Source organism: Malaclemys terrapin, chromosome 1 (genome assembly GCF_027887155.1).
Source record: "Malaclemys terrapin pileata isolate rMalTer1 chromosome 1, rMalTer1.hap1, whole genome shotgun sequence".
Taxonomy (NCBI): domain Eukaryota; kingdom Metazoa; phylum Chordata; order Testudines; family Emydidae; genus Malaclemys; species Malaclemys terrapin.
Window position 1 is genome coordinate 88,028,732 of NC_071505.1, and position 21,618 is coordinate 88,050,349.

Below are 21,618 nucleotides of genomic sequence, written 5' to 3' on the forward strand. Positions count from 1 at the left end.
CAAGGGTAACCAACATGCTACTCACTATTGTCTCTAACTGCAGTGCCAGTGAAGATGGCAGTCACTGACATAACAACTTCAATGGTACAAACATCCCTCCCATGACCATCCTTTGGTGCACTGGTCACTGTGTATGTGGCCTGGCTGGTGAAGTTTCTGTTCTAACTCAGTGTCAAGACTTCCAGATGGAGAGTAAAGAAGAAACTTCTCCCTGTAGGCAGGTTATTCCATACCTGTCTACTCAAGGATTCTTGAACTTCCCCTGAAGCAGCTGGTGCTGGAACTGGACGGACAGATGGACTGATCTGGTATGGCAGTTTGTGTGACTCCAATTCCCTTTATCCATACAAAGAGTGCTGTACATACCATAGATCTCTCTGCACACCACTTCCTACCAGTGCCCACTTCTTTGCCGTCGCAGTGTGTTTTAGGCAAGTTGGCTCAGAGTTGTGTCTCAGAGAAGCCATCATTCCGATGAGAAAATGAAAACCCCAAGCTGAGATGAGCATCACTCACTCTAGTAAACGGAACTGGGAGAACAAGAAAGGGGTGATGGGGCAGTGTCTCTGCCAACAGCCTCTCTGGGGCTGGGAAGAAAATGTACCTTTCACCTCCGCTTTCCGGGACTATTCTAGAGGATGTCACCAAAACAGCCAGGTGAGCTAGGGCCCATTTAGCCTTATGCTGTAGCTGGGGGATAAAGCCCTATCTTCACTGAAATCAATGGCAAAATTCCCATGGACTTCAATGAAGCTGAGACTGCACTCGGCACATGTGAGCAGTTCTCTCTCCTGCCAGCTACATCCCAGTTTAAGCTGGGTGCTTTGTGCTAAAACTAGACAGGGGTCACAGAAAAGGCAGCAGTGCCAGACAGAGGGAGTAGTCTGAAAAACAGCCAGTATTTCTTTTCACCAGCTCAGACTTCAAAAAGCATCTGCTTCCTTTTTATGAGAACACTCCAGCGTCCTCGTCATTAGAGATGGAAAAGCCTTATCTTGTCTGTCACTGCTCCGCTCGGCAAATGCAGGCTTATTCCCTAAAGCAGAGGAGCTCAAACTCTTTCCTAGTGGGGCCACATTTTTAACAGGAGAGCTTGTTATGGATGCCATCTCCTTGCCATTCACCATCACCCAGACCCCTCTCCTTCCCAGTCACAACTATCTAACAGCCCCAAGGCGCCTCAGCCATGGGAAAGCAGTCCTATATTTTTGGATGTCTCTAGTGTGATGAGTGTATTATCCTTTGAAAACAGTTCCTCACACTGTCTCCTCATTTCAGCTCTCCTTCCAGCCTGCTCTCACCTGGACACAAGGAGGCAAGCCATCCCCATCAGGCTCCACTGCTTCAGGGACTGCCGTTGGGGATCTCGGCTCCATAGTGTATTTCCAAAGGGATCACTCAGTCCCATTCTGCAGGAATGATCAATATCCCCTTTCCCTGCTCCCTTCAGCAAGTCCCCCTTTTCCTGAAGGTGGTAGAGAGGTGTGGTGCTCAGTGACTCACTCAGACATCACCACGCCCTATGCAGGGACATTTATTTGTTTGTTTGAGTGCATTGTATCTTTGACCACATTCGTAACTATAGATTTAAAAAAAAAAACTGGTAACCAGAAGTCCGTTTTTGTAAACAGATGCTGTTTGGATGCCTTCTATTACTCATCTGGATTCATGTCATTCCTTTTTCCAGGCTGTGGTCTCTGTACTGTGCTCTGAGTCAGACAGAACTCCACAAGAGATTTCTTTGAGTTGCTGGTTTCCTCCCAGTGACTCTTGACTTGCTGCCAAGGAAGCAGGGCGTAGCTTATTAATTTTTTTTTCTTTAAAGCTAGACTGATTAATAGAAACTCCTTTAAAACGCAGGGAAAAGACACCACCCCATTGCACATCCTGACACAGCAGCAGAGGAAACTTATAACTCCAGCAGGCAGGGCACTCCCTCCACTGCAGCTCTGTACATCAAGAAGACAGGACTAAGGCAAAGCAAGCTCCTTCTTCTAAAGGTGCCAGAACCAGCCCCACTACAGGGTAAGACCTCTTCACAAAATCCTCTGCAACTGCTTTCTCCATTCAGTATCTCCCATTCCTTTGATCTAATAGCTCTCTTTCCCTTTTCCCTCATTTCCATGGTTCTCTATATCTCCGAGTGCGACTCACTAATGGCAAACACTTATGCCTTTATATTTTGCTTTGAAATCCAGCCACACATAGGGCTGAGACACCAATAGAAGGCACTACAGAGTCTGACTGCAATTGCATGCTGCTTGCTAAGGTAACTCTATTCTTGCCTTGAGGGTGTGAGAGAGACACAGCAGAACCGTCTGTGCAGTGTGGAGTAAGGGAGATGCTTGACACATTTTTTTGTTGCAATGACACATTTGCAAGCTTTGGAGTTCGGCGCAGGTCTCTCTGAAATCAGTCCTGATTCAGATTTACACCAGCTCAACTCAGATCAGAATCTGGCCTTTTTTTTTCCAGATGTCCCTCATGCTTTTGCGTGTGTGTCAAAGCTCTCCCATTTTATTAGTGGTTTGCAAGTCACTGGTTTAACAAAATAATTAAAACTTAAGTCTTTGACGGCAAAAGGGTTGGCACAACTCAAATCAGAGCTGGGAGGGTCCTTCTCAGAATCCTAGCTAGTGAGACTGAAGCGGACCAGAAGTTCTAACCAAAGACATATGAACAATACGATTGCATGTTACGCCTTCTTGGCAGCCAAATCCCAGGGGTTGGGAGTGATGAGAATAAGAGTAAGGCAGACGAGAGAAGTGTTGAAAGCAATAGGAGAGTTGCATGGAAAAAGTGGAGGGGATAAATGAGTGGAGTGGTGGGAGCCTATTGGTGGGAAGTAGAGCATTGCAGAAATTGGCAAATTTCTCACTCAACCCTCCTCCCACACTAAACGCCTTTCCCCAGCAATTCTCTCATTTCCCCTAAATATATTTCAAATCAGCACTGCTCCCATTTAATTCTCAGTCTGTCTGCAGATAGTAGGAGTTTAGCCTGTTGCTGTGCACTTTTGCAGCTGTTGCCTTCCACCCAAGAGGCAGCTGCATTTCAGTGGTGGGTGAAGAGACCAAGACAGAGAGAGGCTATAGAGCTCTTACCGATCCTTCTGGGTGAAAGGCACTTTTGGTAGTGAAAGCAGCTATTTGGTGTTGTTAATACTAAAAATACATTTGAGAAGGTCTGGAGGAAGAAAATAATGACTGAGTGGCCTTTTGCTGGAAGGCACTGGTGAGACTGGCTTTGTTCAGGCGTGCCCTATTTCAACATCTCTGTAATGAGGAGAGAGTTCCTTTTTCTGAATACACACAGCGAAGGGCACGGGACGTGATGTGCCTGAGGAGATGGGGCCAAGTTCATCCCTGGGATAGCTCCACTGGCCCACTAGGCGTCCCCCACAGCAATCCGAGATGTTTGCCAAAAAAGATTTCAAATCTGCCAGACTTACCCTCCTCCTTCCACCCAAACTCTTTGCACAAATGCCTGGGAGGTGGGGGCGGGTAAGTACTGAGACTCAAAGAGGTTTTTCCTGTGCTTAAACACAGATTATTTCCCTATAACATGACAATGCAGAGCAGCCCCGCTCGAAGACATACAATTACATGCTGCTGGAGTGATGGCTCCAAAATAGTGTAGTAATGCCACTGCATGCTGTAGTGTCTTGGGGTCATTATTATTACTTCTACTACTGTAATGCCTAGAAACCTTAACCAACATTGGGGTCCCTGTGTGCTAGGTACTAGACACACCCAGTGCCTACCCCAAAGAGCCTGCAGTCTAAACAGACCAAGAGAGGCAGGAAAACAAAAGGGCTATTACTTGCCCATGGTCACAGGCAGAGCTAGGCCTAGAACCTAGGTCTCCTAAGTGCCAGCCTGGCTGTGCGCCCTTTGAACAACAGTGCTTCTGAGAGGAGACCATTTCAAGTGAGGGAGGAACAAACCCTGTTTGTTTTACTCATGCAGGCGATCCTGATGGAGTCACCTCAGCCTAGATTGTTCTGCAAGTATTTTGTGCAGTTTCTATATGACAGCGGCACATCAGGTGTGTCTGACTCGGGAGCAGTCTGTACCTTTTGGTCATCCAATTTCAAAACTCATAAGGAGGGGGATTGAGTCCCTCCCATGGAAAAACCTGAGGGAAGTGGGCCAGGGATTGTGGGCCCCACAAAGAATCCTCTGATTCTGGAGGAGTGGGGCACAGTGCCACAGGGGACGCTGACACCACCTCTCTCCCTCTTTGGGTAGAGAGAGCTGTGCACGCAAGGTCCTCTCTGCTTGTATAGGGCCCGCAGGGTGCATCTTTGGGGCCTTCAACTTGTTCCATTCTTAAGCGATACAAGGGCGTGACAATAAAGTACTGTAGCCGTCTGATGGCTTGCAATGGAGCATGGGCTCTGTCTAGAGAGCTTGAAAACAGACCCAATGCCAGGAAATGAAATGTTGCAGATTGGCTGCTTTGGTATTTCAAGAGAGGCCCCAAGGCAGGGATCTTGGGGGTATGCCTGGACAGCAGCTGGGAGGATGCTTCCCAGCACAGGTAGACGGATGAGCTCTGCTCAAGCTAGTGTGGTACAAATAGCAGTGTGGCCGCAACGGTAGCTTGGGATAGCCAGGCGGGGGTCCGGCAGGATTGTACTCAGTGGCTTAGCCCGAGCTGCCACCTGTGCCGCTATGGCAACGTGGTTATTTTTAGTGTGCTGGCTCGAGCACAGCTAGTACGTGTCTGCCTACTCATGCTGAGAAGCCGCCTCCAGCTGCCGTGTAGACATTCACTTGGCTAAACTGACCCAGTATAGGGGAATTCAGACCTAAAAGTGTCCTTAACTTTGTCCATAAGCCTGCTGCATGACTCCCAGGCAGCACGGCATGGCAGACAGCCAGAACCTTCCTCAATATGTGTTCCTGAATTTCCCCATATTGAAGGGAGATGATCTCTGCACTAACACTGCCTCCCCTCCCTCTGCCAGAGGATTTCATGGTGCATGTCAGCTTGCGGCCACGTGTCAGATGTCCCTTGTACAATGGCAGATTTCCAGTACTCCCCTAAATTCCCTCTGCCTGTTGGGCAGAAGCTGTCATCACACCGAGCACTGTACCTGGTGTGCAATGCACTGAGGAACCAGAATGGGCATCCAAGTGGGTGTTTGCACTAAAATACCCGTGGTGGACCTCCTCCCGCAAGATTGGGCAGCACTCACACTTTCTCAACAGTAGACACGTTCGCTTTTATGTTAGTGGCCCCTTCCATCTGAACAGTAGCAGAAGAAAGGGCAGGACAGTGCTCAGAGAATTGCATTCCTACTTTCCCTCTTGCTTCTGTTCTCCGGCAAAAAGGAGGGATGAAGAGCTGAGATACTTTGTCTTCTCCTGCCCAAGTGGGGGGTTCACTTCCCATCCCAACATTTGAAGATGGAGTCCTAATTTTTCAAAGCTCTTTCCTGCAAGCCAAGTGCTCATAGAGACAAACAAGAGGGTGCTGAATGGGTTTGGGGGCTTCTTTTTCCAACATATCACCACCCTGCCTGCTCATGTGAAGTTCCCTGCGGGGCACAGAGCGTTCCAGGACACCTCTTTTCTCACAATGCTTGCTGCTCTGAGACTATCTTCTGAAGGAGCAGCTGAATGGGACTGCAGTTGCTGGCAGGATTTCTATAAATCTTAGAGGGTTTTTTGAAAAGTGCCTCATAGAGTCATGATGTTTAAGGCCAGAAGGGAGCACTGGATTTAACATGACCCCCCTGTATATCACCTGCTCACTATACCTAACAAACAAAATTAGACCAAAATATTACAGCCCACAAGAGACTAGACTATTATGTGCCACAGGCAGGGAATAGGAGGGACCCAGGTGCATCAATCCCCAAGGCCCCTGAAATGATTAAGTGAGATCTACTCAGATAGTCCTGCCAAGTGACCCACACCCACATGCCACAGAGGAAGGCGAAAAATGCCACAGGTACCTGCCAATCTGACTTGGGGAAAAATCCCTTCCCAGCCCTACATGTGGCAATCAGTTATACCCTGAGCATGTGAGCAACCAACTAAGTGCCTGAGAGAAAGAATGCTTGGTGCCACCTCAGAGCCCTGGACCACCCTGTCCAATGTCCCATCTCCAGCCTGGGCCATCCCTGATGCTTGAGAGGAAGGAGGCAAAAAAAACCCAAAACCCCAAATCCCAAATCCTCCCAGAATACATTGAGGTCGGGGGTAGGAAAATCCCTTCCTGACCACTGCTGGAGACCGGCTGAAACCCTGAAGCATGAGCTTTAGAAACATAAGACATAAACTCAGCTGCTATAGCAGCCAACATGCAAAACGCTAACCTCCATGATGCACTTGAAAAATCCTCCCCAAAGCTGCAGCCTCATCCACCAGCCCCTCTTGAACAGGTTGCAGCATCACAGTGGAGCAGAGGGCATTCTGGGAGCAGCTTTCCCACTAATGCCAAGTGTGGCCTGCTCTCTTTTGTTTCATTTTCATGGTGGAGAAGGCCTTAAGGCCAGGCGTAGAGGATTCAATCTCCTCCGCTTCCCACCCATCCCACTCCAACCCAATCCCCCCTTGAAGGAGGGATCCTGCTTGTCAAGCTGAAATTTGGGGTATAGGATTTACCCACCAAATAGGAAACACAGTGTCTGCAGCAGGGGAGGTAAGAGTCCTGCAGTGAGAGTCTAATAACTCAGTCGAAGGGCGTGAACCATGACATTCCTGGGCTACATGCAAAATCAATGGGCCATGCTTGCTGAAACACGTTGCTTCATTTTGCCGCCAAATCAATCGGGAGGTTTCCATTTGCCAGCTGTCCACCCCTTGTTTTCCTTTCAAGCCACAGTTATAGCTCCTGGGAGGCCATCCTGGTGATTATTTTGCTGCTGTGTGGACACATCTTCTGCTTAGAGGGTGCACAAGGCAAGTGCCTTTCCTTCCCCACATTGCTTGCTCAGGCCAAAGTCTGCTTGGGCATTATAAACTTTGGAGTCCAATGTCCAAGCACTTGTCATTGCTGAGTAACGTCTGAGCTGTGTCCCTCTTAAGGGCTAGACTACGCCTTGTGGAAGGGCGAGCCAGCAATCAGGACAAGGGGACTGAAGCACAGAACACTCACGGGTGAGGGATAAAACAACGCAAGCAGAGCAAGGGTTTGCTAAGGTGTGGCCGCCCTCTTTGGAAATCACACGCATTGCTGAAGTAAGCCATTTTACTGCTAGGATTTTGCACCAAACACCCAGGAGCAGAGCATTTGCCATCCCTCATCAGATGTCAGGAATTCTTTCCTGACCCTTGTGGAAATCAGTTTACACCCTGTGACAGGAGATCTAATTACCCTGGTGATAAAGAACGTGCATGTTATTATTGTTTGTAACTCGCAGCCCTCTTACAGTCAAATAGGATTTATGACCTCTTGCAGCAGGGAAGAGCTAAGTACACTCTGCCTAAAGAAGTAATGCACTTTAATTTGTTCTAAACTAGATAGCCATTCATTTCACCATGTCCCCCTTAATCTCATATTATGGGATGACATAAAAAAAAAAGAGAGCTAAAGAATATATTCACAAATATATTCCCTACTACGTCAGCTCTTTCTTTCAGGGTAGCAGCCGTGTTAGTCTGTATCCTCAAAAAGAAGAACAGGAGTACTTGTGGCACCTTAGAGACTAACAAATTTATTAGAGCATAAGCTTACACACATGCAAACACAAGCAGACTCACAGAGACACATGCACAGAAATAAACATACACACACACACACACACACACACACACACACACACAGAGAAATCACACACGCATACCCACAGCCTCCAGCCCATCGACCAGACACGTCTATGCATGCTCTTTTCTCTCCCTGTTCCTTTTCATTATTTCACTGTGCATTCCAGGCCCTCCCAAACATTTTACACATTTAATTAACCAGTTTTAGGAATACAAATCCTGAGACTCTTAACGTGGCAAGGTGCGTATGCTCCCTCCCTCAGTTCCCGAGCTGCCTCAAAGTACCAGCATGGAGCATCTTATTATTACTAATCACTAAGCCACTGAAATATTTCTGTGGCTCCCATTAACTCTAGTTTCCCCTTATCCACTCCCTGCTCTCTCTGCTTCCCTTTTTAGGCACTCAGCCCCTCCCTTTCTCCCTACAGTATTTTCCTCCAGCGGTGGCTGTTGGCAGCTTGTTAGACCTCAGGCAGCTCTCTCTTCCCCTCCCTCCTACCAAGACAGCTTCGGTGTTTCTGTTGAGGTTGTCACATGAGTTGGCGCTCCAGGGCTTTTCTTCCTGAGAAAATGCCAATTTCTCAGCGCTTGCCTTTAGTACTGCGAGATTCACCCACTCTCAAATGAATCATAGACATCACAGAGGAAAAACCCTGTCAGATCATCTTTTCCAATCCTCCTAGTGCAGGACTGTTCCCTAGAGTCGTTCTCTGGGGCTTTGTCCAGTCCAGTTATAAGTGACTCAAGCGATGAGTCTTCCACCACTTCCCTCGTGAGACTATTCCACAGCATAACAGACCTCACTCACTAATAGAAAATGTTTCCTGATCCCCAGCCAAAACATTCTGTTTGCTCAATTTCAGCCCATTACTCTCAGTTATAGCCCATTGGGCCACCCTGTGCAATTCCTCTCTTTCCTTTATGTTTACACCCATTAGAAAACTTGGAGGTGGTTGGTATATCCCCGCTAGTTATTATAAAGCCAAGCTGTGCACCTAATAAGGCCTTTTAATCACACCCCTTAAACCAAAGACTCCCAAGGCACATGTACACACGCACAGACTCCCAAGAGAGTAGATCTCTCCGCAGAGAGAGCTGCCAAATCACCCACATCTTTATAAAAGGCACCTGCTTTGCAAACTGCGTCAGACAGGTGAATCAAGAGCAGACTCTCAAGGCTTTGTACCATGCTACCTGCACATAATGACACATAAACCCTGTGTCAACAGGGCCTCTGGCCTCACTCGGGTCTGAAACAAGAAGCAGACCATAGGGAAACATGGACCATTGATGATGTTTCGCCTTTGTAATCTGTAGGGCCACCAACTCTCTGGTATTGGTTCTGTGGGAAAAATAATAATGTCACAATGGCAGGATGATCTTTGCATCTTTGTATCATGACAATTGAGTCCATCCATTGTGAGACAGCAGGCTCGCATCACAGGGTCTGACAAAACTGCGATGGCCCCGGGGTGCTCAGATATTGTATCTACCAGAGGCAAGCCTGTGGGATAGTTCTACGAATTTGTGATAGGTGACGCATTGTCCTCAGCCACCTGATCGTGGTGATACCATAAGTAGCATTGCCTTGGTGATTTGCTGGTGCCAGAGCAATAAGTTTGTACCAGCTGTAGGGTGGCACATCCAGTATTTTTCTCTTCTGCTGTATACTCTTCGCCTTCATTACCAAATGATTCTGGCCCTGATTAGGGCCATCGGCTCTGTTATCTGTCCTGCTGGTCTGCACTAATTCTAAGGTGGCAACTAGCACTGGCTGAAAATTTTCCATCCAAACTATTTTGCCAGAAAGTTGGGTTTGAACTAAATTATTTTTTCCCCTGAAAAGTGTATGCGCTCTGCAGATGACTTTTTGGGTTTTTTGGTAAAAAAAATCGGATATGGTGGTCTTCCTGCTGTCAACTGCAGTGTAGCAGTTGTGCTATGAACCAACCACTGTGTCCTCCCCAGAAGAAGCTGCATTGCAGCAGTTGGTGAAGGGGTCCCCGTATGGGCAGTATTTGTAAAAGCAATTTAGGATCCTTCATGATGACAAGTGCTATAGGAATGTAAGCTGTTGTTATTCATTTTTAGCACTTCTGTGCATTGATAGCATTCTCTCAGCCATGATCTCAGGGGGAGTGGGGGAAGAGGGGGGAGAATCTCAAGCTACCATCACCAGTACTAAGTCTCTCTTCCATCTCAAGCCATCCAAGGTGAATACCAGGCATATGAGCTCATGTCCTCTCCTCCCCTCAAGTCTGGCATCTTTCAGTAACTGTTCTACCCACTCACCTTGGCCCAGGGACTGATTTCCCATCATAACTGTCTGCAGGGGGCTGCCGCAGGGCTTACTGAGCATTCCACGGGGTCCTCGTTCCTGGACATGACACCTCCCTGGCTTGTGAGATGCAGCCCGGGAAAGGACAGGCTACACCGAGCAATTGCAGGGTTAAGTAATTGCAGGTTTGAATTCTTTGGGGTGAGCCAATGGAAAAACTGGCAACTCCAGGATGGTTGGGACTTAATCATAGTCCAATAAAAACCTGATAAACTCCAATTCCAGCTGCAACTAGATTGAGGAAAGGAGGAGAAAGGATATGCACCCGGCATGTGCTGCTGTTCTAGCAATGTGACCCCACCCAGCTGATGAGAACACATGCCTCACTCCTGCAGAACAACAAGGCACTTTCTATTGTGCCTTAATGAGAAGAAAAGCAGATGTAGCCCAGTCAGAAATGGAAAAGACCTATTATTTTGCTCTCCCCTAATCCCTGAGCATACATGGGATTATTATCTACTGTGTATTCAATGGGCAAAAGGGACAATGAACGGAGCGGGTGGTCATGCTTTTACTCAGAAAGACTCAAAGCTAGGAATCGACATCCCCTGAGGAGCTCACGTCAGGTAGCATGTATAGTGAGAGTGGCCACGGGAATTAGTAATGCCAGAAGTGACCTAAGTAGGACCAAGCGTGAGCAGCAAGCTAGATGTGAGTAGAACAGATCAGAAAAAGAAAATTCACAGCAAACAAAAAAACAAAAATTCCAAAATCAATTTATGTTTGGTTGTTTTATTAGTGGTGGTTTTTGGGGATTGGTTTGGTTTGGTTGGTTGTTTTTTTTTTATTTTATTTTTGGGTGGAACATTTTTATAACAGAAAGGTACATTTCAGTTATTTTCTATTTTTGTAAATAAAGAAACATTTAAAAATGAATGTTCTGGTCAGCATGGTCAGGTGAGGATTTTTAAAAATAATTTCTATTTTTTTTAAATGTCCTTTAACAATTATACATTTAAAAAAACATTCCCCCCCCCCCCGAAATACTTTAATTTATTAAAATGGCATTTTCCAATGCAAAATATTTTCAGTTTGAAAAAAATGTGAGGACCTCTAGTTATGAACTTCCTATGTGATATGGTGGTAAAGAAAGCCAATGTGGTTTGGGTGACCGTACACAGAGACCTCATCTCAGGGAGCAGGGAAGCTATGATTTCTCACAGCCTATCCGCACTGTTGAATCCATGTTCTCTTTAATCAATGTAGTTTCAGAATCAAAGCACAGGGCATTCATATGACAGATTATTAAAGGTGCTGGAGGAATCCACTTAGAGCCTAGTTTACAGAAGTGCTGAGCAGCACAGCATCAGTGAGAGGTGTGAGTGCTCCCCACCTCTGAAAATCCTGAAGTCTAAGGAGTTTTCAAGGGTAATCCAAGGGATAAAAGCAAGCCATGGCAAAGAGAGACAGAATATCAGGACCAATTTTCTACTAGTCAGATCTGTTAGGCCGTGGAAGAACTTCCCAAGAGAAGCGGTGGAAGCCCCATTGGTTGAGTCCTTGCAAACTGGACAGGACAAAGCACAGATATTTACAGTGAAGAACAATCCTGCATGGCACAGAGGTCACTTCTTTCTCCAATTTCTGTAATTCCGGGAATTCCTGTGGGTTATTAGCTAATGCCAGTTTTGGACAAATGGTAAGCAAGTGGGAAAGCTTGGCAGCCCCATGAGGTGTGGGAAAATAGTATTTGGACTGTGATGATACAACCTTGTAATCTTTAAAAGCAGCTCTGACACACACAAGGCTTCAATTAGGTGAAAGGGAAGGAGTGGGGAAGGTGGAGTAAATGAGTAACATATGCCATTTGGGTGACTCTACAAAGCCTTTCTGTATGACAGACGTTATTACAAATGGTAACTGCAGTATTATATTGCATTGTCACTGCTCCTCATCCAGAAAGCTACAGCTGGATTCCTTGCGTGACTCATCTGGCCCAGAATAACTGCAAATATAAAGCAGGTGTTTAACACTGCTCTCACCTAGCAACGAGAGGGAGGGCAGGAAATTAACTTAGCCCCTTTATTTACCCCCCACACACACACACATTTTCAGGAGCAGTCTTCTCTTGGCCAGAGAAGATAAGACTAAAGGACCCAACAAGTCTTTGCTGTCTCTAATTTCTGTGACTCTAAGAACAAAATACTGATAAGAGTCCTGTCAGTAGGTCAGATTTGAAATCCTAATGCTTTCCACTTGCCACTTTTGTGCAGGGGGAGTGAATCTGTTCTCAATATCAGGCCTCTGCTCCTTAGAGTTCATCATTACAGAAAAGAAAACAGTAGCCTTGGTTAAATAACACCATCAGACCCCGCCAATGCTAGTCCCTAAAATCTTGCTTCTTTTGAAATCAAATATTCATCAGTGACAAGAAACACCACAAGAAGTCCTGCTGCACGTAGGGGAACAATGCAAAGGAATCAGATACATTACATGTGTAGGGTGTCTTAATGCAGTAATATATTAAGCAGATTTCCTTGAATTTAAAAGGAAATCAAGAGTAGCTCTCACTACAGACCAATGCTTGGGATTTTTTTATGGAAACTGCAACAATTTCCATTTTAGGAATAAAGGATCTGAGCAAAGCATTGACTCCAGTTCTTCTTCTTAGCGTATGTGTAACGTGCCTCAGATAGCATGTGACCAGGATTCATCATTGAATTTGGTCCGCTGGTTGGATTATTAGCTTCCCCGGCCTGGGCCGGGTACTCACGGGGAATGATCCACGCACCGCAATGACTCCAGTTATCCCATCTTCCACCATACTAGATCCGACCATAGAGCCACTAAGTACAGTAGTCTATTTTCTCCCCCTCTAGAACAGCCCAGTGGTTCATCTATGCTGGTATTCTCTCTTAACAAAACGGATCAGACCACCAGCCTGCATAGTCCTGTAGTCCACTCCAACAGCGCCCAATACCTGATGTGTCAGAGAAAGACAAATCTCCACCCCAACCGACTCATGATACACCAGACCAACTGGATAACACTGTATTGTCGGGTGGGGGGATGAGGAAAAGGAAATCCTTCCTGACGTCCATGGCCCCAGTGGGCAAGTAGCTCAATTTCCTGGCATGTGGGACTCGAGTATATCACTTTACCCTGCACAGCACCTAACCTTATTAATGGTCAGACATATAGTCGGCCTATTTTTAAAATCTACCCACAGTATCTTCAAAACCCTGCTATGCATTTCCTGGAAGACTGGCTACAGTGGCTACAGCTCCTCTCTAACTACTCTGAGTGATTTGCTGGGGAGTTGGGGGAGAGGGGGGGTTACTAGTATTTTAAGATATTTTTTCAGCGCTAAGCCAATGTTTCTGGAGTGGGTTTAGAACAAACCTGGTTACTTTCTTGCATGTAAATACTGGTTTATTGTAACAAAGTTCTTGGTTCCAGCACCCACCTTTATTTTCTTCTCTGATACTTTTTTCCCTCAGAATCATCTGCATTTGAGACCTTCCCCCCACCACACACACACAGACTAAGAAGCCAAGATGTTGGTGCTATTGGCTGGTATTTTTGTGGTCCACATTGCCACCGTGGTCATGCTGTTTGTATCCACCATTGCCAACGTAAGTAATTCTGCTTCTGAACAAGTCGGTGTTGTTGTAGCCACGTCAGTCTCTGTGTAAGCTCGAAAGCTTGTTTCTCTCACTAACGGAAACTGAGGCTATTACCTCACCCACTTTGTCTCTCTGAACAAGACAGGCAGCAGATGTTGAATGCTCAACCCTTCCATGGTTATAACCCCACATCCCATTGAAAGGTTCCGCTCTAGGGTTGCCAGTCTATAGAGTTAGGGAGTAGGGCACCCTCTTTCAGTAAATAATAATGTGCAAAGGAGCTGTTCAGAAAACATAAGGAGCCTGATTCACTGCTCTGTTACTCCAATTTTATGCTGGGGTAACTCCCTTGAAATAAATGGATCTCTGAAAAAAATCAAGCCACTTTAATTTAAATGCCACCCTGAGAACAGAAAAGTTCCTAATCCTGAACTCAAACAGACAGAGGCAGCCTCAAGGTGATGTTTCCACTCCCATAACTTTATAGTAGGAACCACCCGTACACGCCCCATTCAAGAACTAGTTGAGCAAGTGAGATTAATGGAGGATAGTTTTGAGCTGAAATTTATCAGCCCATCTGCTAGACAGTCTCTTGTATAATTATACGGTGGATGCTTGTCTGTTTCTGGAACTAAAAAGTGTTCTCATGAGCTGTTTGGGCAAAACTAACAGTTATTGGTAGCGTTCATTATCATCTATATGATAAAATACTACACACAACACATATAAGGACTGGTCCCTGTCCAAACCAAAAGCACTTTGTAGTAGCTGAAATATGCAGCAGATCTATCAACATACTATAAAATTGCAACACCCGATAAGCTCCCACCCCACATGGAGAAAATGGACTAGTCCAGTTCATTGCTCATTCCATGACACAAGATGGCATCTCATTTAAAAGAAAAAACAAAGAGCGTTTGGATAATATGTTATCTGATTGGCTGAACCAGTTTTAGATTCTTCCGGACTCATTAGTGCCACCCACGTTCAAGGAATAGTATAGTATAGTAAGTTGGTCAAATTCTGCCCTCAGATACCTTCATGCAATGTCACTGAAGTCAGCGGGGTTGTGTGAATATCACATAGGGCATGTTTTCTCACATGCACACAGATCATTGATCTCTTGTGACATTAAAATCATAGGTCAAAATTAAGAGATTATTGCAAACCTAGGAGAAAAGATTTGTTATATAACACATGCAATTCATCTTCTACCAGGCTAGTAGGAGTTGGCTGCGGAAGGTTCATACACTGAAAATTCCCCAGATTCCACAGAGCATGTGATCCAAGAGCACATACATACAACACAAAAAGGCCAAGTGTTGCTGGGGACTCATGACTGTAAATTGTTGGGCCAATGGCCAAATAACTCACAGCAGTGTGAATACCAAAAGATTTGCAGGGGAGAGTTTCTTGAGCTGGAAAGAGCTGATAAAAATCCTACTTGGTGTCAAGATGCTGCTGTCTAAGTATTTATTCCCAACAACATGCTCTTGCTCACCAAGTCAAAAAGGAAAACCAAGAATTCTTATCAGAGTGAAGATAAAAGGCTTGTTAAGGAACAAATGCTGTCACATCAGTGCAGACCAGTGGTAAATTATGTCCCGTATCCTGCCATACCAGCGGAAACCAATTCTTCATCTAGCCAAGCAACCTACTGGGAAAGCCTAGTGCTCCATCTTGTCGGGTATACTGTCTCCAATAATTGTTCCTTCATTGTTCAAAAGAAAGCACAAACTCCATATTGGAATTCAAGTGTGCAATCTCGTGCCACACGCGGAAATTTCTTCCTGATACCGCCAGCTAAAGAGCTTAGACCCTGAAGGAAGCATATGCCCCCCTCCCTTAGGAATTGTATCCTATCCAGTTCCACTGCAGATTGTTATTTATATAGCGTTAGCACCTAGAGGCCTCAGCTAGGTTGGGGCCTTGCTGCGCTAGGCACTGTACAGACATATAGTAAAATGACAGTCCCTGCCTCAAAGAACTTATAAAGACGGATGCTATTTTAGACAAATGGTCTTGCTTGTATACTCCACTACAGAATGACCCCCTCCTCCCCAGTCCTCTTTGCAGCAGAAGGGAGGCAAAGGGGCAGGCCACCATTTTTATAGCAGCCAGCCCAGCTCCATTTTAAACTTCATAGCCAAATACACACGAAGAACTCTCCTGTCTTTCAGAGACTTCACCTGCACAGGCAGCTACGCGCGCTCATTTATGTGTAACACAGAGCTATTCCTGTGCCTTAGTTTATGCTGCCCCCTCGTGGCAGCCTCTGTCTGAAAATTATTCAACAGCTTCCAAATCATATTTAAGCGGCTGCCTTGAAACCCCACAACAAGAGGGAAGAAACGAGCTAAAATGCTCAAGAAACCCCAGTGACCTCTCAGTTTATCCTGCACTCTGGTAGTCTAGAGAAGTCTGACACAGCAGACGTAGACGGGAATAGACCGCCCCGCCTACTAGATTTTTGACACAAAGAACTACAGCCAAAAGAGGGGCTAGAATCTCTAATGAGAGGATATTGCACACATTTTAAAAATTGTGCAAACATGTATTCAGAGTCTAGAGCCCCCCAAAGGAGGCCACCATAACAATGACAAACTCAAAGCTTCAGCTTTATTGTGACATTCCTGCCACATCAAGGCTTCCAGCCAATTGCCACCTTCAGTCGAGGCGTGTCCACCCATTCTGATTCACGTAGGACACCTCCATTGTGTGCACGCCCCATTTGCAGGATACTGAAACTGCTCCCAAATGCCGTCAAAGCCAACACAGCAGCAGCATATCTAAACACCCACAGTGCGGATGACCAACTAGAAAAGGCTGTGCACAAAAGGGGTAAAAAGAGTCCTTGTTTGTCCTCTGCTGACAATCTTTTTGTACCCCCAAAGCATATGTGTTTTACTCTTATCTTAGCTGCCTTAGCTAAAAATACTGACCAATGTCTATGCAATTATCTAGTCCTTTTCAAAATTCATCCAATATTCACCCAGTGACCTCGTGTGACTGTGAGTTCCACCGGTTAAGTATTTCAATTTTCTATTTGTTCTAAGTGTACTGCCCTTTAATGTAATTGAGTGGCCCCTTATTGTCACATTACAGGGCAGGACAAAAAGGAACCTAAGAGCAATTTTCACTATATTTTTGTAATTGAGTTCCCCCCCCCACCGACTCTTCTTCTATCTAGACTAAACATCTCAAGTCTTTCAAATCTCTTATCCCAGACAACTTTAGCTCTTCATGAGTTCCATGCACACCAGGAAGGTTTTGTCTCTACACAAGCTTCCAGCAGTCATTGTCCCTCTTAGGGCCAGATCAGGTGATAGGCTGGAGTAATCATTGTCAGAATGGTCAAGAGCAACAGCATTGACACGACTGTTTTGTTCCATTTCAGGTCTGGATGGCAGGTACCTCTGCCCAGGGAACAAACTCAACAGGACTCTGGCTAAACTGCGATGCTGGGAAATGTCAACAGATTGCATTCGCTGAAGGGGATATGCGTAAGAGACATTTTCTTTAGGTCTTGATACGACCTGTATAGTTTGAAGACCTACAGTACATTGTGATACTGATAGTATCTTAACATACACTCTCTCTCTCCCCTCCCGCCTCTGTATTGCCAGCTTCCCTCAAGGCAGTGCAAGCCTTCATGATCCTGGCTATCATCTTCTCCTTCGTCTCATTGGTCATGTTCGTGGTGCAGCTCTTCACCATGGAGAAAGGGAAACGCTTCTATATCACTGGAGCCATCATGCTGATTTGCTGTAAGTCCAGTCTTTCTGCATCAGGTTGCTAAAAGGATTAAACATGTGTGTGTGTGCACGCATGTAACACACACACCCCTTTCCCTCCCCCTCCCCTACGTGGCAGCTGGTGGAACCACCAGTCAAGTAACCTTGGAGGCCATGCGAGCTGTGAGCTGCAGCCCGCGGGGAGAGGCCGGAGCAATAGCTGGGCCCTGCAGGGAGGAGGTGCTGCTTTCCAGAAGGGGAGACTGAGGGTAAGGGGGAGGCCGGCCCGGGGTTGGCCATGACTCAAGCTGTTTGAGGTCATCTGAACCTTTACATTTCGCCTCCCCACTATCAATATATACAGGTTTTTTTTGGGGGGGGAATGACCACCCCCATACCTTCCCCAAAGTTGGCCCATGCTTATAGAGCTGGTTGAAAAGTGTCCATCAAAACTTTTTCGACAAAAAATGGCTGTTTCCTATAAGGAATTTTTTGTTGAATATTTTCATTTGAAGTTTTCCAGTTTTATGCTGAAAAACTGAAAATCAAAATGTTTTTAGTAAAAAAAAATTCAGTTTTCAAAAAACTGATTTTGGGGGGTGAGGGATGAGTGCAGGAACCAAAACATTTTTTGTTTTTCATTTAAAAAAAAAGCGAGAAAATTTCCATTAATATTTTTGAAAAAAAAAATCAAAATGATTAAATTTCTTTTGGAAATACTTACCATTTTCAATCTAGCTCTTACACACACACACACACACACACACACACACACACACACACACAATTAGTGCAACCATCCCCATTGCTGCACCAGTGGAATTCCATTGGAATGAATGGAAGATGCAAGTGTATACCTGCTGGAATGGTTTTGTCCATTGTCTGTAAACTGCTTTGGTATCCCTCCCTCTGGATTCAATGGGCCCTATCAAAATGTCTGAAGGTTTTATCATTGACTCCACCATGGGACGGGTTGTTCTCCACAGCATAAACCAAACATTCCCAGAGCATCTTGCTCCACCACACAGTGGCTCTGATGTAAAATTCAAAATGGCTGTTTCAGGAAAGCAGTCACTGCTTTGGTTATTCACAACGCATGGTCTGGAACACAACAGAGTCTTTCCAAGAAAGAACAGGGATCACCAATAATGTTTTCAAACTGTCGACACCATCAGGCAGTGAGAGGAGAAATCCTCTTGTCCTGCTCCACCCATCCCTAATTACTATTGCCTTTTTGAAAAGGAGGGCATCAGGCGTTTACCTAAAGGTTAGATGTATCCAGAAGCAATTTAATTCTCCACATCAGATTACAGTTTGGTTTATTGCTCCAGGCAGTTATCCATACCAGCCCCCACCTACCATGTGTGAATCATAAACAGAAGGTGATCTCACCCAAAGCCCATTAAAGTAATGGGAGATTCTGACTTCATCGGCTTTGGATCAGACTCTGACTATATGAAAGAGGGAGAGTACAAGTCAAATATAATAGCTTTTAATCCTCCGGAGCTCCCCACTGGTTACGAATAGATTCCCAATATAAGTGCTGCTCTTGGGGTCCAAGGGTTGATACAGATCACAGTCTTCCATTGGAAGTTCTTATTGGAGGGGAGGAATGGGGAAAGGAAATGTGTTTGGAGGAAGCAGGTTGTTTGACTTGTTACTGGTTTTACACCTGAGAGTGACTAGAACAGTCAGTAGATAAAGGATCACTGTCAAGATTGGCAAGCCCGAAAATGTCATCCACTTTCCCCCCCTCGATCTGTTTTCAGTGTGTGCATTATGTTTATGTGGCTTTGTAATTAAAAAAAATAAAAAATGAAATGCCTGTGCCAGTAGCCCCAGTACTCATGAAAAACCCTACAATAGCAAACCCCGGTGTTAATGTAAGAGCACACAACAAACACGTGTGTGCAGCCCCACCTGCAAGCGATCTGCCCAAATGCACACTAGCGTGTACAGCTTCAGCACTTGTAAGGAAGCCGAGACTAACACACCAGAATCTAAATTTGTGTACCATTCCCGACAACTCTGGAATCTGAGTAGCTCCGGTATGCAACCTTGGCCTATCTCCTTCCAGTAACAAACCAGGATGTACTGACCTGGTGCTCACAAGAAACCCTGTGATAAAAAATTAGCATACAGTGCTCAGTGCTCACGAGCAGCCCTACAACAGTAAATGGGCCATCATCTTCATAGGGCCCATGCCACAATATCACTGCAGTACCTGAGATATCCTGCAAAGATTCAGGTTTTCAAATATCTTCCAATTCTTTCTTCCCTCCCTTCCTCCTACAGGGCTGTTCATTTTGATTGCAGTCTCCATCTACACAGCCCGATTCCCACACTACTTCACAGCGCCTAAAGACCACCATGGCTACTCCTTCATATTGGCCTGGATCTGCTTTTGCTTCAGCTTCATCATTGGCATTCTCTACCTTGTCCTTAGAAAGAAATAAAGGCTGGCAGGAGTAAAAGGGGCAGGGGGAGGGTTAGAAATTGGGGATGGGGAGGATGAGGAATCATTCAGCTGGAAGAACTGTTTGGCCAATAACACCAAAAAACACTCACCACAAATGAATCCACCAAAGAGAGAGAAACAGCTCCTCCAGTCCAGCCAGCACCTCCTTGATCCTTGGGCCCTGAAGTTACAAACGAACTGCCTTGTCCCCTGAATTCTGCTCTCCTTCCTCGCAAAGTCAGGCTGTGCCTTAAGGAACCACCAGACTCCACATCACCGACTCGGCGGCACCTCAAGGAAATGAGCACTGCATCTTACTTCCCCCCCTCTCTCCTCCCTATTTCTCTTTAGTCTGCATTGTGGGTGCGGGAGTGAGAGGTAAGACTTTTTGCCCCGGAGAACAATGGGACAGGCCTTTTGTTACATTTTTAGAAGGATTAAAGACATTATATCTGGAAACAGCTCAAGTAGACTAAATTCAAGTTTTTAAAAATATCATAACAGCAAATTCATTGCCATCCTGTTTCCTACTTAAGAAAGAGACTAATTCCCATGAATAAATCGGGGAGAGAGGTGGAGGGAGAGAGGGAAGCATATAAGAATGGAGGGGAGGAGCCAGGGAAGGAAGGAGGCAGGCAATGATCCTAGTAACGGAGGATGCAGTTATAACTCAGTGGTACACACCCCAGAGAGTCATCTGGAGGTGTTTCTCCACTATAGCTGGCTGTGTATCTCTCAGGAAGTCCCTATGAAGCCATAAACAGGCAGATTTGTGATGCATGTGCTCTATAAGCCATGGGACTGAAGGGACTTTCCAATCTGACCGCTGAGGCAGCCGGCTTAGGTTCGTGGGAGCTCACTGTTGAAACACTGAATTAGGTTTTTATAACTACCTGTAGGTAACAGATATTTTCCGCTCATTGTAGCACAGGATGGGGCATTAATCACCGACCCCACAGTGACATTGTCAGTCACCTCAAACTAAAAAGACATTTGATGGCAGAAGAAATAAGGCCTAGTAGTTAGAGCAGAAAAATCTGAGAGTTAGGAATCCAGCATTCTGTTCCCAACTCTGTCACTTAACCTATTTGTTACCTCCCAGGGGTGCTGAGAGGCTTTGTTAATTAATGCCTATACAAGAAAACTCCCACACGAAAGGCTGTATGGAAAAAAATAGCGTTGTCGTGTCATAATTGCAGGAATAGAGTTACTGTCTGCATCAGGGTATCCAATCCAAACAGTTCTGTCCCTTTGAAAAGCTTAAATAGTAAGTGGAGATTGTTAGTGGCAAGAGGTCAGGACTCACTGTGGTTATGCCCACAAACTAAAGTTAGGTGGCAACAAAAAATTGATGGGTGCAGGGGTAGCATGAACAGTATTTTCTCTCACACTTTCTCTGTTACATTCTCTTTCCATATAGACTTTGTTAATTCGGTGGACATATTCTAGTACTGTACTTTGCTGTTTCTTTGACAGAGTGTTTATTTCTATACAGTCATTGTAAATATTTTGATACAAATGTTTCTAGCTTTAGGGATATAAAATACAATTTAATTCCATTTATTTTACACATTTTTGCCTTTTTAAAAAAGAAGTATTTGAGACTGTGATGGAAGGTCTTGCTCTTCCTGCCAAACCAAAGCTCACTCACTCTGCTATGATGCTGCACTACTAGGTTGCTGGTGCAGATGAGAGGATTTCCCTTTGGGTGTGAGCCAGGCTATTGTGTCAGGTTCTCTGCAACTCAGGCAAATGCTGTTGCACTTGGCTATGCTTGGTTCCGATTTTCAAGCTTTCTTCACAA

The 21,618-nt window shown here is 45.5% G+C and overlaps 2 protein-coding genes across 4 annotated transcripts in view; one reads left to right on the forward strand and one right to left on the reverse strand.

Annotated features, from left to right (window-relative positions):
* Positions 1–21,618, reverse strand: part of GSG1 (germ cell associated 1) — a 179,434-nt gene that overhangs the window by 58,874 nt on the left and 98,942 nt on the right. The gene's annotated exons all lie outside the window — the stretch shown is intronic.
* Positions 1,843–21,382, forward strand: EMP1 (epithelial membrane protein 1). Its single transcript, XM_054029895.1, has 5 exons — positions 1,843–2,025; positions 13,497–13,631; positions 17,020–17,125; positions 17,249–17,389; positions 19,652–21,382. Exons 2-5 carry the CDS (start codon positions 13,554–13,556, stop codon positions 19,810–19,812), a joined length of 486 nt encoding a protein of 161 aa, XP_053885870.1. The 5' UTR covers positions 1,843–2,025; positions 13,497–13,553; the 3' UTR covers positions 19,813–21,382.